This window comes from Etheostoma spectabile, chromosome 7 (assembly GCF_008692095.1).
Source record: "Etheostoma spectabile isolate EspeVRDwgs_2016 chromosome 7, UIUC_Espe_1.0, whole genome shotgun sequence".
In the NCBI taxonomy this organism is placed as follows: Eukaryota; Metazoa; Chordata; class Actinopteri; order Perciformes; family Percidae; genus Etheostoma; species Etheostoma spectabile.
Genome location: NC_045739.1, coordinates 29356490 through 29371690, shown reverse-complemented (window position 1 = coordinate 29371690; position 15201 = coordinate 29356490). Strand labels below are relative to the sequence as shown.

The 15201-nt window shown below is 37.6% G+C and overlaps 1 protein-coding gene across 2 annotated transcripts; it reads left to right on the top strand.

Annotated features, from left to right (window-relative positions):
* Positions 1 to 396: 396 nt before the first annotated feature.
* On the top strand, positions 397 to 13374 carry slc38a5a (solute carrier family 38 member 5a). Of its 2 annotated transcripts, XM_032520648.1 has the most exons (16): positions 397 to 738; positions 2666 to 2777; positions 2922 to 3006; positions 3151 to 3266; positions 4466 to 4539; positions 4645 to 4737; positions 4832 to 4913; positions 5014 to 5096; positions 5266 to 5324; positions 5437 to 5574; positions 9522 to 9601; positions 9726 to 9826; positions 9983 to 10107; positions 12646 to 12790; positions 12896 to 12999; positions 13111 to 13374. In XM_032520648.1, exons 2-16 carry the CDS (start codon positions 2737 to 2739, stop codon positions 13213 to 13215), a joined length of 1431 nt encoding a protein of 476 aa, XP_032376539.1. In that variant the 5' UTR covers positions 397 to 738; positions 2666 to 2736; the 3' UTR covers positions 13216 to 13374. The 2 variants fall into 2 exon arrangements, with proteins under 2 accessions (XP_032376539.1, XP_032376538.1); XM_032520647.1 differs by lacking the exon at positions 397 to 738 and having other exon boundaries at positions 2711 to 2835.
* Positions 13375 to 15201: the final 1827 nt, after the last annotated feature.

The window sequence follows — 15201 nt, the reverse complement described above, 5'->3', positions numbered from 1 at the left end:
TAGAAGAGCAAATAAAGAATCTTTTTATGTGTTGTGTTTATTTCCACTGGTGCTTGTCAGTTCAGGTCTTACTGTTTGTTTTGGATCAAGCGCATGCTAACTTGTAAGCATGCACAATGTGTTCACTCTTAAGCACTATACCATGTGGGCAATCTTAAAAAAGCACTTATCTCCTAAGCTAATTACCATCACTGTGTCTTCCAGCAGGATGTAAACTGTCAGTGAGTATCCGCCCATGCTCTGACAAAGGCCCCCTCAGTTGACATCGACTTTACCACTACTTTCCACTTGTATATTATGTAATGACATGGTAATTTGTCCCCAGTGTCAACACCAGAAGCCCTATTGATTGGACGGGTCCCTAGGACTACCTGTGGCGTTCAACTGCAGACTCTCTTTGAAAACTAACAGGCTATTCATTTACTTTGTTTAAACACTAGTGTGGACACCTTTTCAAAGTAGACACCTGTTGAGTTGATCCCCACAGTCTTACTGCAGCAGGCTCTACCTATGACGGGTTTAACAAAGGGTTAAGTATGGGTGTTCCCATTTCCAGTTTACTCCTCCCAGCTTCTAATCTATCTCACTCTCTCCCCTCTTCACTACCAAGGAGCTTTGGAGAGACTCGTAAGAACCAAGCTGTACACAAAACATTTTAATTGTCTCAAAATTGAGGGGACTTGCAAATGGATTTATTGGGTCAATAATCTTGTCTACTTGTCCATCTTGACCACCAGGGTAAGTTGATGGAAAATGTATGTGTTTTAAGATGTTAAGGAAGAAGGGGAAGGGCTAACTGTCAATAGTGAGCTGGTCTTGCGTCAGAAAAGAGCCATGTGGAATGAAGTGCTGGATAGTAAGGCTGCAGTACTATCTGTGTTTAACTTACATATAATTGACAAGATTAACTATAGATTATTTGTCATATTAAAATATATTTTCTAATTGGAAAGGGCATGTGGGTAGGTTGTTTAGGGAAAAATGTTGCATAGATGAAAGGTAAGTGCAGGAACACTTTGTTATTTTTATTATTTTTTTCCACTCTTACGGTTTCCACTATGTAATCTTGCCATTGTGGCCAATGAAATATCTGACTTTGAACAAGTTTGTAGTTAACCAGGTTTGTCTAGTGTCTGGTAAAACCTGCACAAGCAGATTTCAGGTTTCCGGCCAAACTTCAAATACTTTAAATAATTCCGAGGTATGGAGAGGGGAAATAAGTCTACAGAGAACAAAGCTAAGGCAACACTTGTAGTAGGCCTATACATAACAACTTAATTGTTAAATTGATGTGTTTATGCAGTGGCCCTGATGAAGTGCACTAGCCAAGGTCTTATAAAAACGTTGCTCTATATACTACTGTTGCTTGAGTTTTGATCTTTTCATTGCAAACTCAGCACTTCACAAAGTGAGAAAGTGGTAAATAATCCATCAAAATTGTGTTTTTATGAAAGTTAAGGACAATATTTAATATAATAATATTTTGGTCTCTACTTGCCTGTTGTTTGTTTTGGCCGTTAAGCCATGGGAAAGTCGTTAGGTAAGTGGCTAAAGAAAGTCACTCAAACCAAACTTGACTCAAGTACAGTATGAATGGAAAAGGCTACTCTGTATTTAGGCTAAATAGCATGGTTTACACAGGAACCCTTTATGCATCTCTGTGGCCCACTGCTATCAACCACCAAGCTGTAGAAGCTTGTTCATTGATAAGCGTAGGAATAAAAAAGAATTCTGGGTTTGAGTGAAACTCTTAAGGAATGGTACAATGTAGTGTGAGTGTGTCCTTAGGGGTCAGATGTGAAAATCCTGAGGGCTCTGACCCACAGAGAAGTGAAGTATCCCATGACCCCGTGGCAGCAGCACAAACCTACGCTCATTCCCAGAGCCCGTCCATACCAGCTTTGTCTGTCCCACAATAAATTACACATTTGTTATTGAAAGCCTTTCATGTCCAACAAGCTTTAAATGGACTTACAGCCCAAGTATCTCTTTTCCGAACAATCACAGTAATATTGTAATTTTTTTATCATCACATCTGAAGTAGGGAGCTGGACTCCAAAAATAAAGCAGTCTTAAAGGATTTGTGTATTCCCCAAATACCCTCTTTGTCTTTGGCAAGCAGAACAAAATTTCAGTGGCGTGTATCTCACGACTTTATAAATAGGTCTGCCCTAGCATAGCATTTTCTGTTTGTATTACATTCACCATATTTAGTGTTTGTTGAGTGATGTGGCTTTCTTCTGTTCCAAGTACAAATAACTAGTATGTTGACTAAGGTTATATTAAGGACATTTGCCAGTCCGCCATTGTAATATGACTCTATATTTATTGTATTGTAGACCAGAGCCAACACTTCCCAGCTGTCTCATAAAAGTATTCTGTAAATAGATCGCAATTCTCCCTCAGCTTTTTGGAAGATTGGGAAACCTTGTCTTAACTTGGTAAACTGATGCATACATACACAATAAAAGGTAAAGATTCATGCTGAAGTCAGACTGCTTGCAGTTTTCTTCACGTCTTTAATCGTTGGTGTTGTTGATGAATGTTACGCACGGTATGTAAAAACAATCCCAGCTGAAAGTAAATCTTTTTGCAAAAAATAATGGCCAAATTTGTAGGAGATTACCATACACTGAACCATGTATTTTTCTTTACCTCCATCCAGGTGACATTTTTAAGAGGATTCTTTTAGTCCAGCAAAAGTTGATCTCTCCTGTCATAGCCCCAACAACCAGAATGGAGCTTCAGAAGATGAATGGACACAACAGGGAAGATGGGTAAGACTCACAAATTAACAGTAATTACTGGTACAGGGACAACATATCACAGCAAAAGGTGTTAGACGTTCAAAGGAATTAAAATGTTTTAAATGTGTCTTTTTTTGTGGCTCCTTTAAACCAGTGATTTGGATTCCTTTGTAGTTTTGATGGGCTGGATGCCTTGGCTGAACATGAGGAGTTTCTCCCACATAAAACTGGCGTCAAGAAAGAAAACCACTTCACAGATGTGAGTGCTTTTGCTCAGCCATATAATGAAAAACATAGAAGTCAGATTTGATTTGCTGTGTCTAAATGAGATACAGTAAATACTAAACTGTTGATGTGATTTTTGATTGTGAATTGATCTGTATGTGTTGTTATCCTCCTGCAGTTCGAGGGAAAGACTTCATTTGGCATGTCCATTTTTAACCTCAGTAACGCCATAATGGGCAGTGGAATTCTGGGTTTGGCTTTCGCGATGTCCAACACCGGAATTGTTCTTTTTCTGTGAGTAGGCAAGCCAAACACACGGTCCCTACTTTGGCTAAACTCTGTGCCGTGCTGCATTTGTCAGTGTTTGTGTATGTGTCTACTCATGTAGGCACGTGCTATTTTCTCACAGCAGTCTTTTAAGTTGTTACAATAGTGTCCCATAGTATAGTGATTTTAGCTTCCTGTAAACATATTTAGTATTATGGTCAAGCCAAATTTGGACACTCATTGAGGTTAAAAGAACAGAGCAGGGCTGTTTGACATGTATGTGTGTATGTGTTTGACTTGTAGACTGTCTGACAGAGGGCAGATTTTTGAAAGAATTTTAGTTAATTTGGGCTGGTCCTCACTTTCTTAAAAGAGGCTATTTCTTAATGGCTTTTCTTAAAAACTAATATTTTTCTATTGAGATAGCTTTAACATAGCTAATTTCTATATTTGTGCATGTTTGTTACTCAGTTTATTTATTTTACTATGTACTCAGTCTTTAGATTCCTGATGCTGTAAAAGGCCTCTTGCTTGAAAAGTTCTCCATTAATACATTATAAATTATCATTATTTGGGGTTCAAATTTAGGGTTAACACATTAGAATCAGGATTAAGTTCATGTGGTGGGCACTGATTGGATATAGTCAACAGAGGGTCCTTATAAGGCTAAAATTAAGGCCACAGGGGTGTCTGTGTATCATGTTATTAGTGCTTGGGCATGGATGTGTGGTGGCATGAGAGTGGGCTCTGTGCTTGTGTTTTTGTCTGTCTACCTGTGTGAGTTGTTGGTGTAATACTGTCTACACAATGGCTCCTATACGAAGCCTGATCTGTCATACACACGCAGCTTCCCTAAATCAGATTTGAGTGGTTAAAAATAGCCCGTAATGATCACATCCAAGACACGCCTGCCTGGAAAAGTCCTGTGCTATGTGGCAGGGGGGAGGTGGAGGATGGCTGGAGAGGCACTCTCTTAAAGCCAAACTCACTTGTGTGCATTGAAAAAAAAGACAAAAATCACAAGAATTGCTTGTTACACTGTAGTTTCTAAAGAACTTTATAAAGAATAATTTTCTTTCTCCCTTTCTTTCTGTTTAAATTTATTTAGATTATGAGCATAGCTTTAACTCTAATAAGAATAATGTCCAGGTTTGTGAGACCGTTGATACATAAAAAAAGAATTACATTACACATTACAAATTACTCTTTGCTGTTGTGTGTTTCAGAATCCTCTTGATCTCCATTGCAATTCTGTCTGCATATTCAATTCATCTTCTACTGAAAAGCGCTGGGGTTGTTGGTAAGCCAAACTTAACACACATAACATAGCATATGTGGTAGCGACATAGTCAATCCTGCATTCATAAATTATCACACTCATATATGTATATTGTTTTTTTTTCAGGCATCCGGGCTTATGAGCAGCTCGGGAATCGGGCTTTTGGTGCCCCGGGAAAAATGCTGGCCGCAATTATCATTACAATACACAACATTGGAGGTATTGTTATGCCATTTTCTTCCTTTGATGTTTACGTCTGATATCTGTAAATGAAAACGTGCATTTAATCAGATTGACCGTCACTTCCTTTTAGCAATGTCTAGCTACCTCTTCATCGTCAAGTCTGAACTCCCGTTGGTCATTCAATCTTTCCTGGGTAAATATGAAAACACAGGGTGAGTGTCAAAGTGCTATTCTGACAACGATTCATGTGTAATTTTTACATTTTTGTTTTGTGATGTGCTGATTTTATTTATTTTTACATCTGTCTCTTAGAGAGTGGTTCTTGAATGGAAACTACTTGATCATGATTGTTAGCGTTGTCATCATCCTTCCTCTAGCAATGATGAAACAACTCGGTATGTTTTCAATTCTTTTGTCACATTTTATTTCTCTTTTTTAATTCCCTATACTCTCTCATGTAACATCATGTATCCATTACCTGTTTGCTCTTGTGCTTACACTCATATGCTGTACTTCCAGAATCCATAAATCATTCTGCAACATGTTATTATCATTGCAACACAGGTTACTTGGGCTATACAAGCGGGTTCTCCCTCTCTTGCATGGTGTTTTTTCTCATTTCGGTAAGTCTCAACTGTTGAACCAACAAAGATATACAGACTTTATACAGAATTACACCAGCTGTTCCTCTGTTAAATGTTTATCTTTGATTAACCAATGGGTTTGTCTATCCAGGTTATCTACAAGAAATTCAACATCCCATGTCCACTGGATGAGGAAAAGCATAACATGACTCCTTTTGCCCATTACAACACTGCCACTAATGGGACAGACGACTTCTGTGAGGCTAAACTATTTACCACAAACTCACAGGTAAAACAATTTCACATTGCCTGCGTCTAGTTCCCTAAATCATCTGTTGTATATTTATATTTTGATCAACACGGCAGATTGACTGCAACATATCCTGCATAGGAGTGGGTTATGTCAACAGTGCTGTCTGGTATAAAACAAGCATTAGGGGCCAGTTGTTCAAAATATTTAATCTGGATCAAAATTATTCGGATTTGGAAATCCCATTTTTTGCTACTCAGGATCAGGTAATCTGTCTTACTTTTATGCCGGTTTTTCAAAGCAACATTGGACTGGATCACCCTGATCCAGATACACAGTTTTCAAGATTACCAAATCCGGATTACCACTGCTCTAAATAGGACAACATATCAGAATGTGGGCCACGAGCTACGTACAGAACAGGTAGAAGAGCCAAGATGGGGTCACCCTAAGTTTTTTATTTTGAGACAAAACACAAAAATAACTCCCACTTCCATTCATAATTCTTTTATGACCCCTCATCTGAGCCACTACAAATAAAAAACTAATATAGTATGGGGCGCCGTTGGTAAAGCGGCTCGTGCTGAAATAACAGCAACTTTGTCACATTTAGCTTAAATAATGTTTAAATAACTGATATGAAATTTTGAGGGTCACTTTCTTGCACATTTACAACAATATTTGTCAACTTGGAAATATTTAATAGTTTAAATCCAAATATTAAATGTTACACCTAAATGTTAAATGTTAAATCTATATGCTAAATCTAAATCTAAATGTTAAATCTAAATCTAAATGTAAATCTAAATCTAAATGTTAAATCTAAATCTAAATCTAAATGTTTAAAACTAAATATTAAATCTAAATCTAAATGTTAAATCTAAATCTAAATCAAATGTTAATCTAAATATTAAAACTAAATCTAAATGTTAATCTAAATCTAAATCTAATGTAATCTAAATATTAATCTAAATCAAATGTTAAAAACAAATCTAAATGTTAAATCTAATCTAAATCTAAATGTTAATCTAAATATTAAATCTAAATCTAAAAGTTAAAACTAAATCTAAATGGTTAAATCTAAATCTAAATCTAAATGTTAAATCTAAATGTTTCAGTGAAACTAAATATTTACTAATATGCAAATTAATGTCGGTAACCGAAGTACCAAATAAAAGCTCGAGGAGGTCAGTGTATGTTTATAGTGTCAAATAACGATAAAATCCACTCATCGGGAGATATGGACTCTTGAACTTGGATAAACCCTGAAAATAACTACCTAAAATATAAACACAGTTGGGGAAAACTGTATTTGAAGAGTACTTTGATTTTTTAGTGTCACTTTTATGAATGGTGTGGGAATTACACTCTGAAATTTCTGTTATTACACGGTTGTAGCTGTAGTTTTCTAAGAAAATTGTCCATAAAAGTGATTAACAGTTGTTTTTGTGTTTATTATAATTCAGATTGCATTATAGGAACTTATCTGTGCTCCGTTTGCTTTCACCAGCGGTTTGGAAGGGAGCGTCAAAAGCCTCAAAAAGCATCAAAAAAGTGGAACAAACGCCCTTGAAATGTGTTAAAAAAAAAAGCACCAAAGTAATAGAAGCGTTGAAACAAGCGTCAAATCAAATTAATGCGGCAGTTTTTACTTCAGCTGCAATTTTTCTTCTAATTTGTTTTTTAATTGTGGTTAATGGCTGCCAGAACTTTTTTTTCTGTTATTTACGGATTTATTTCTTAGAGTGTAGCCACTAGAGCCAGCCACGGGGGCTCACTTTGACTGGTCTGTCCGTTCGTTGCATTAACGTCAGCAAGAGTATCCCCGCCCGCCCCGACAAGGCACTGACAAGACACTGCGAAATGTCAACGAAATCAGCGTTAGCCTGAGAACATCGCAGAGGCGTCCTGGTGGCTGTCAACTATTAAACAGAAAACAGCGACAGCCTCAGGCCACCGCGGGCCACATGGGGAAGCATGTTTTCCAAATCAGGGAGCTAGCATTGTTTGTTGTCAAGGTAGTACAAATCTCTACTGGCTAGCTACCGTTAGTAGTTTAGTTAAGTTAGCCTTGACAACAGGGTTGCTAGCTCCGTGATTTGGAAAACATGCTTACCGAGGGTGCCTGCGGTGCCCTGAGGCTGTTGCTGTCGCTGTTGAATAATTTTTGTTCAGCCACCCAGGACGGCTCTGCCGATGTTCTCGGCTAACGTGATTCGTTAGACTTTCGCAGAGTGACCATGGCCAACAGTACCGTGCCTTGTCGGGGGCGGCGGGGATAGGCTCTTGTGACCTTAATGCAAGCGAAGTGACAGACCAGTCAAGTGAGCCCCCCGTGGCTGGCTATAGTGGCTATAATTCCCACACCATTCATAAAAGTGACACTAAAAACTCAAAGTACTCTTCAAATACAGTTTTCCCCAACTGTGTTTATTATTTTAGGTAGTTATTTTCACGGTTATCCAAGTTCAAGAGTCCATATCTCCCGATGAGTGGATTTATATTCGTTATTTGACACTATAAACATACACTGACCTCCTCGAGCTTTTATTTTGGTACTTCGGTTACCGACATTAATTGCATATTAGCTAAATATTTAGTTTCACCCGAAACATTTAGATTTAACATTTAGATTTAGATTTAGATTTAACATTAGATTTAGATTTAACTTTAGATTTAGTTTTAATATTTAGATTTAACATTTAGATTTAGATTTAGATTTAACATTTAGATTTAGATTTAACATTTAGATTTAGATTTAATATTAGATTTACATTAGATTTAGATTTAGATTTAACATTTAGATTAGATTTAACATTTAGATTTAGATGTAATATTTAGATTTAACATTTAGATTTAGATTTAGATTTAACATTTAGATTTAGATTTAATATTTAGATTAACATATAGATTTAGATTTAGATTTAACATTTAGATTTAGATTTAATATTTAGATTAACATTTAGATTTAGATTTAGATTTAACATTTAGATTTAGATTTAACATTTAGATTTAGATTTAACATTTAGATTTAGATTTAGCATATAGATTAACATTTAACATTTAGGTGTAACATTTAATATTTGGATTTAACTATTTAAAATATTTCCAAGTTGACAAATATTGTTGTAAATGTGCAAGAAAGTGACCCTCAAAATTTCATACCAGTTATTTAAACATTATTTAAAGCTAAATGTGACAAAATGTTGCTGTTATTTTCAGCACGAGCCGCTTTACAAACGGCGCCCCATAATATAGATTAACAAATACATTGTGGACATTTTTGAAAACGTCTTAAAAAAAAAAGAAAAGTTAAAAGTGAAGTAGTAGTAGTAGTAATGTTCAGGGTTCTTCTTCATCTAAGGAGGACCAGGAATTTGCATTAGATTGTTTCCTTGAAATTAATATACGGTGATGATTGAGATATGTATTATTATTTTGTATTTTCTTTGTTATTTAAATCTGTTTGGGGGATTGTTTCATGAGGACAAGATCATTTGTATTTTTTATTTTATTTTTTGCTTTACTAAACTTAACTAAGGTTAAACAAGTCAAGTGCAAAATATAAAAAGTATAAACACTAAATGATACAAATGTATTATTTGACCAATTTAAAGTTTTACTAAGTTTTCGTGCTGGAATCCACCTTGAAATCCACCTTGAAATCCACCTTGAAATCCACCTTGAAATCCTACCCCCTGTTGGGATCAGAATGATTCTTTTTTTTTTTGGATCAAAGTTATCCAAATCCTACTGACATGTTTTGAACAACACAAACTGAAGGTTTGATCCAGATTAAAACTAGGATTGGATTCCGTGATCTAATCTGATGTCAGATTCCTTCTTTCCCTTTTGAACAACCCATTTTCAAGATTTGATCCCATCCGATAACCAAAATCCGATTAGTTTACCTTTGAACAACTGGCCCTAGATTGTGCCCATGTTTTGTGAGGTACTCATTGACCTTTGGCATGTTTGGCTTTTAGACAGCGTACACTATCCCAATTCTGGCGTTTGCTTTCGTCTGCCACCCAGAGGTGCTACCAATCTACACTGAGCTGCGAGAGTAAGTCTGAATATCGTCATCCATTTCACTAAATCCAAATTTGGGTTCCTTAATAGGCACACAGAGAGCTGTGCTAAAAGCTTTGGTAAAATTAACGTAATTCTTTTGCTTGGCTTTACCCCAGTGCCACCAAGAAACGCATGCAGGCAGTTGCCAACATCTCCATCCTTGCAATGTTTGTCATGTACCTGATAACGGCTCTTTTTGGTTACCTCACTTTTTATGGTAAGATACTCTTTACTCCTGGGATTCAAAGATCCTCCTTTTCTTAAGTTGTGAATGGTAAAAAATTCAAATGAATGAGCCACTTGTACCCGTAGCGTTTACCAGTGTTGTGAGTGAGGGAATAGACCATGTGAGATATGTCTTCTCTGTGGGTAGGTGCTGTGGAGTCAGAGCTGTTACACACCTACAGTCGAGTGGACACCCTGGATGTCCTGGTTCTCTGTGTGCGTCTAGCTGTGCTGGTGGCCGTCACTCTCACCGTTCCTGTGGTTCTTTTCCCGGTAAAACATCTATCAACAAAAAATTTTGTTTTGATTTCCTGACACTTTGCACACATTAAAATTCATCACACTTTACATGAAAAAAGTGGATTCAGATACAATCAATACAACACAAAAGGGGAGATTATAATAATATCAAGCTAAAACAGTTTGTTGAATAATTGATTTGTTAAAATTAATCGCTACTTTGCTTATCAGTCAAAATACATCATACATCAGTCCAAGAAAAATGGTTCCAGTCTCTCAAATGTAAATGTCTAAAAGATGAAATGTAGTAAACATTTTTTAAAGAGATAAACATATGCATGTGTGTAAAATTCAATGCGTACCCATTGTGGAAGATATCATTTGTAAAACAATTAAAATCAACGTTATGAATGATGACCCCTAGTGACAGAGCCTTAGAGTAGTGGGCCCAGAATTGATCCATGTGGCACTCCACATGCAATGTTTATTCTTTTTTTGAGACAAAAAAGTCTTTGGTCAATGAGCCATAGACTAATTTATAACATTTGGCTTTTTCCTTCCCCTAATCCTTACTAACAATGTTGTCTAGGTAGATTCTGAACCTACAAACTGCACATCATAAGTGCCTCATACTGGCAATGTAGTTCCTACACCAAATAACTGATGCTGCCAAAGGAGGCTAGCCTGGCTCCGCCCTCCTACATACTTACGCTCAATTTTCATTTCCCTTCAGTACTATGTAGGTTAGCGGTATATTGTTGGGTTTTCTCCCTCCAAATTTTTGGCGGTCCAATTAGTGAATAGAGGGAGTGGCTGAGAACGATGTTGTTGAGGTTGTGCGCAAGAGTTGTAGTTCCATAATGGCAGCGGAGAAAGATGCGTGCAAAGCCATTTGGTCCATTGTTGCAACGCTGCCAAATATCCAGAAGTTAAAGCCCAAGCAAGACCAATCTTTGTTGAGTTTTGTTGGTGGCCATGATGTTGTGGTCCTATACCCACGGGGTTTGGGAAAAGTTTGACTTTCCAGCTCGCTCCATTAGTGGTGAAGGAGTTTGCTAAGGCTAGCGCTAGCGATGGCAATGCTAAATATAAACCTTATCGGTCTCCCCTCTTGTTGCACATGCGTATGACATACTGTCCCTCACGACCAAATGGTAGCAATTGGATATGGCAGATCCAGAGTGGCTCCTGGCAGATCCAATAGTTTTAAACTTCAACAGAGGATCTGCCTTCAAGGAAGTTAACACTTGTGGCGAGACTCTCTCGCTAAAAGGATGCACAAGTTGTATATACTGAAACAGTAAGAAAGTTTCGGTGCTGTGTCTGTCATGAGTGTAACTTCTGAAATCAGCAGTTTCTGTTTTTCTGTGTTGACTGTATGGAGCCTCTTCTTTTTTTTTTACAAGGAATTAGTAAGCAGCAAACACATGCTGTAGTCGTAAACCTTTAACCGTTAGATAATAAGAAAGAAATAGTTTGACATTTTGGTACGTAAAATTTTTCATTTTCATACAGAGAGTTAGATGAGATTGAAACCACTCCTATATATGTCTGTCCATTCAATATGAAGCTGGAGACAGTTAACGTAGCTTAGTTTAGCATAAAGAGTGGGGAAACAGCTAGCCTGGCTCTGTACAAAAACTCATCTAAGCACAAAACTCATCTAGCTTTAATTTCAACAATAAAATTACGTGGAAGCTACGTGTACGAGCTTCCACGGAGCTAAAACAGTAGTTGTTGGGGCAAGTTATAGAGTGCCTTTGTTTCTCTTAACAGACACAAATTAATTTTGCAATTAAAATCTGCAACGTCAAATAGCAGCTAGCAGCTAGCAGGGCGAGCTAGCTAGCGAGTTACGTAAGGGCCCCGTTCATGTTGCAGACATTTTAATTGCATTCTGTGTCTGTTGAAGCGCCCTTATTAGGCTCATTTTCAGGTTCATAATTGTATTTTGAGGTTGTACCAGAATAGGTTTATATGGTTGCATTTTCAAAAAACACCATATTTTTTTAAGCACCAGAGGCACAAAATAACACCCGACAACTCCTGTTTTAGCTCAGTGGATGCTTGCAGCAATTTGGGTCAGTTTTTTTTTTAATCGGAAGTACATACGTATTTATAGCAATGAAGATTAACGTGAAAATTGGCCGAAATTCTCCTTGAAGAGGCACTGGTAGGCTTTGAACAGAACCAGGCTAGCCATTCCCTGTCCTAGTGCTAAGCTAACCAGCTGCTTGCTCCAGGTTCATATTGAACTGATGGATACAAGAGTGGTGTCCACCTTCTCATCTGACTCTCAACAAGACAGCAAATTTCCTCATCAATAAAGAGTATAAATTATTAAAATAAAATTATTAAAATAATTATAAAATGAGTGTATTTCCCAACGCTGATAGAAAATACCTAAAATGTCAGCTAGTTGGGATGGGATTGACGCCTATGGGAGCTTATCTTAAATATAGCTTTTCACAACAGCATTACTATAACACTGTTTCCCTTTGATGATAAAACAAGACCATAGACCAATATTTCTCACTCTTTCCTCCATTCATTCCTTCCTTACCTCTGTAGATCCGGAGGGCCTTGCTCCAGATCTTGTTCCCAGCCAAGCCTTTCAACTGGTTGGTACACATCGTCATTGCATTTTGTCTAATTTTTGTGGTCAACCTCCTGGTTATCTTCGTGCCCTCAATCCGCGACATCTTTGGCCTCATCGGTATGTTTGCACAGGAAGAACTATATCATCTGTAAACTGTGTATCACTTACTGTGTAGAACAATACATTAACTCACTTCCTCTTTCTGTTCTTCTCCATCTTCAGGAGCCACATCTGCCCCCAGCCTTATCTTCATCCTACCTGGAACCTTCTACGTCCGTATCATTCCTGAAGACCAGGAGCCTTTTCTGTCCAGACCCAAGATTCAGGTACAACTCAGTTCCTCCAGAAATCAAGGACACTTTATATTTAACTTGGTCATTTAAATGTCTATGGTATTGTTGATACAGCTATCCTTTTATTTCCTTCCACTCCTGTAGGCTGCATGCTTTGCTGCACTGGGATTCATCTTCATGATCATGAGTTTGTCGTTTATCATCATTGACTGGGTGACTGGCGAGTCTCGAAGTGGAGGCGGGCACTAGCAGCTGTGACTGAACAGACCAACTACCAACAGAAGGTCAACCAAAGCTCCCTGTCATTAAATTATCCCATAATCTGCGCAGTACTCATCTAAAGACTAACAGGAAAGGTTGGCTGCACAAGAAGAAGGATAAGTGAAGAACCTTTGCCTACAACAAAAATATTTAAAAAAGTGTTTTTGACATGATGGGGCAGACAAAAGGCCCAAGGGTCTCATTTATAAACCTGACATACGCACCAAATGGGGCTAAAAAAATATGCGTACATCACTTCCCTCGTTAAGGTTGTGATTTATAAAAAAAAAAAAAAAAAACTTGACGGGAGAATGTGCGGTCCTCCACGCAAACTCTGACCCATGCGTACGCACAGTTTGGAGACAATGGGAACTGGCGATGCAGATGGTGAGTAGGTGAACTGATGTCAGACTGCAGAAAGTACATGTGGGAATAATGATTCCTCGTAATATTTTCAAGTACGTTTTTTTTTCTCTCCATATCATCCACGTTATCATGAAGATAAAACCGCGCAGTGTTATTTGCGCTTATATTGAGTGGTTATTGTTCCATACACCTTGTAAAATCCAACTCAAATCTTAAATCAAAATTTGTTCTTAATATTTAAATCGGTGCTATCTCACCATCACATTGTCAGCTACGGAGCGCAGGAGGATGAGATGGCTGACTCCATGGAATACATGATAGCATCAAATACCCTAGCATTAGATAAAGGCAGAACACAGTGTAAATAATTAAAAGTCTGTGCATATATAATCAAATGTCAAAGTCTGAAGTACCGTTGAGGTCTCAATTGTTACACTTAATGTCCTCGTTATCAGTCCAAACTTAATTACTGTTGGTGACAAAATCTGCATGAAGACTGGTGTGTTTGCCTCTTACACTTTCGTTTTCATATTTCTGAGTGGGGGATAGAGTTGATGCTGTGCTTTTGGCAAGATGTTAACAATCACAAATTGTTGTAAACAAAAATACTGCGATGACCCCCCCCACGTGCATAATGCTGCATGATGCGCTGCTGGCTCTGCAAGAGGACTAACAACAAATGGAAGAAACAGGAGAAAAAGAAAATCAGAATCAGAAATACTTTATTGATCCCCGAAGGGAAATTCTGTGTTACAGCTGCACAAAGTGTATAAATGTCGTGAGTAGAAATATAAATAAAGAAATATAAGGAGTATTGATATGCACGGTATTTACACAGTTAAAGGAATTTTTATAGATGGTGTATTTACATAATTAAGGAGTTGTAATGGTAAACAGTAATATTGCATAAATAGTAGCAGCAGAGATTTGCACTTCGGGACTTACATTTACACTTCAGACTTCAAGGACCATGACAATGACTGGCTAAAATGACGATTCAAATTACCCAAAGCTGGAAGGCAATGCGCCGGAACCATGCCAACCCCGTCCATACGCGTCCTTGCAACCGGCTGTTTACAGCTAAGTGTTTTATATAAATATTATAATCATCAACTTTATCACTAAGAGATGTTTGGATATAATATAGTTCAAGTTAAATCCTATCATATACCTGTAGGTCTGGTACATATCGAAGCTGTCCCTGAGTGCCCTAATGCCTGTCTAGTCAGCAATTCCTGAGTTTCTGAGAGTTGTTTTGCTTTTTCCCCACCAGTCATCATGATTTCGGCGTCACGAAACAACAACTGCCAGGGCCCTTAACATACTTATCAGCATTCACAAGGCATACGATATTTTTGGCTTTTGGGCAAATGTACACTTTTAGTAAGGATCTTACGCACGGTTTTATAAATGAGACCCCTGTACTGAAGGAGATGCACGAAAATCTATGTCACACCTCTCAGTAAGAATGTTGTTTGGAGGCATATGTAGAAATGCAAAAGACAGTAAAAGGTTGAATGGGAACAGCATGACTCAAATGGAAATCCCATTTTAGAGTATGGATGTGTACAGTTCCGTGGAATAGCTCAGTCACTGCCAAAATCCTTC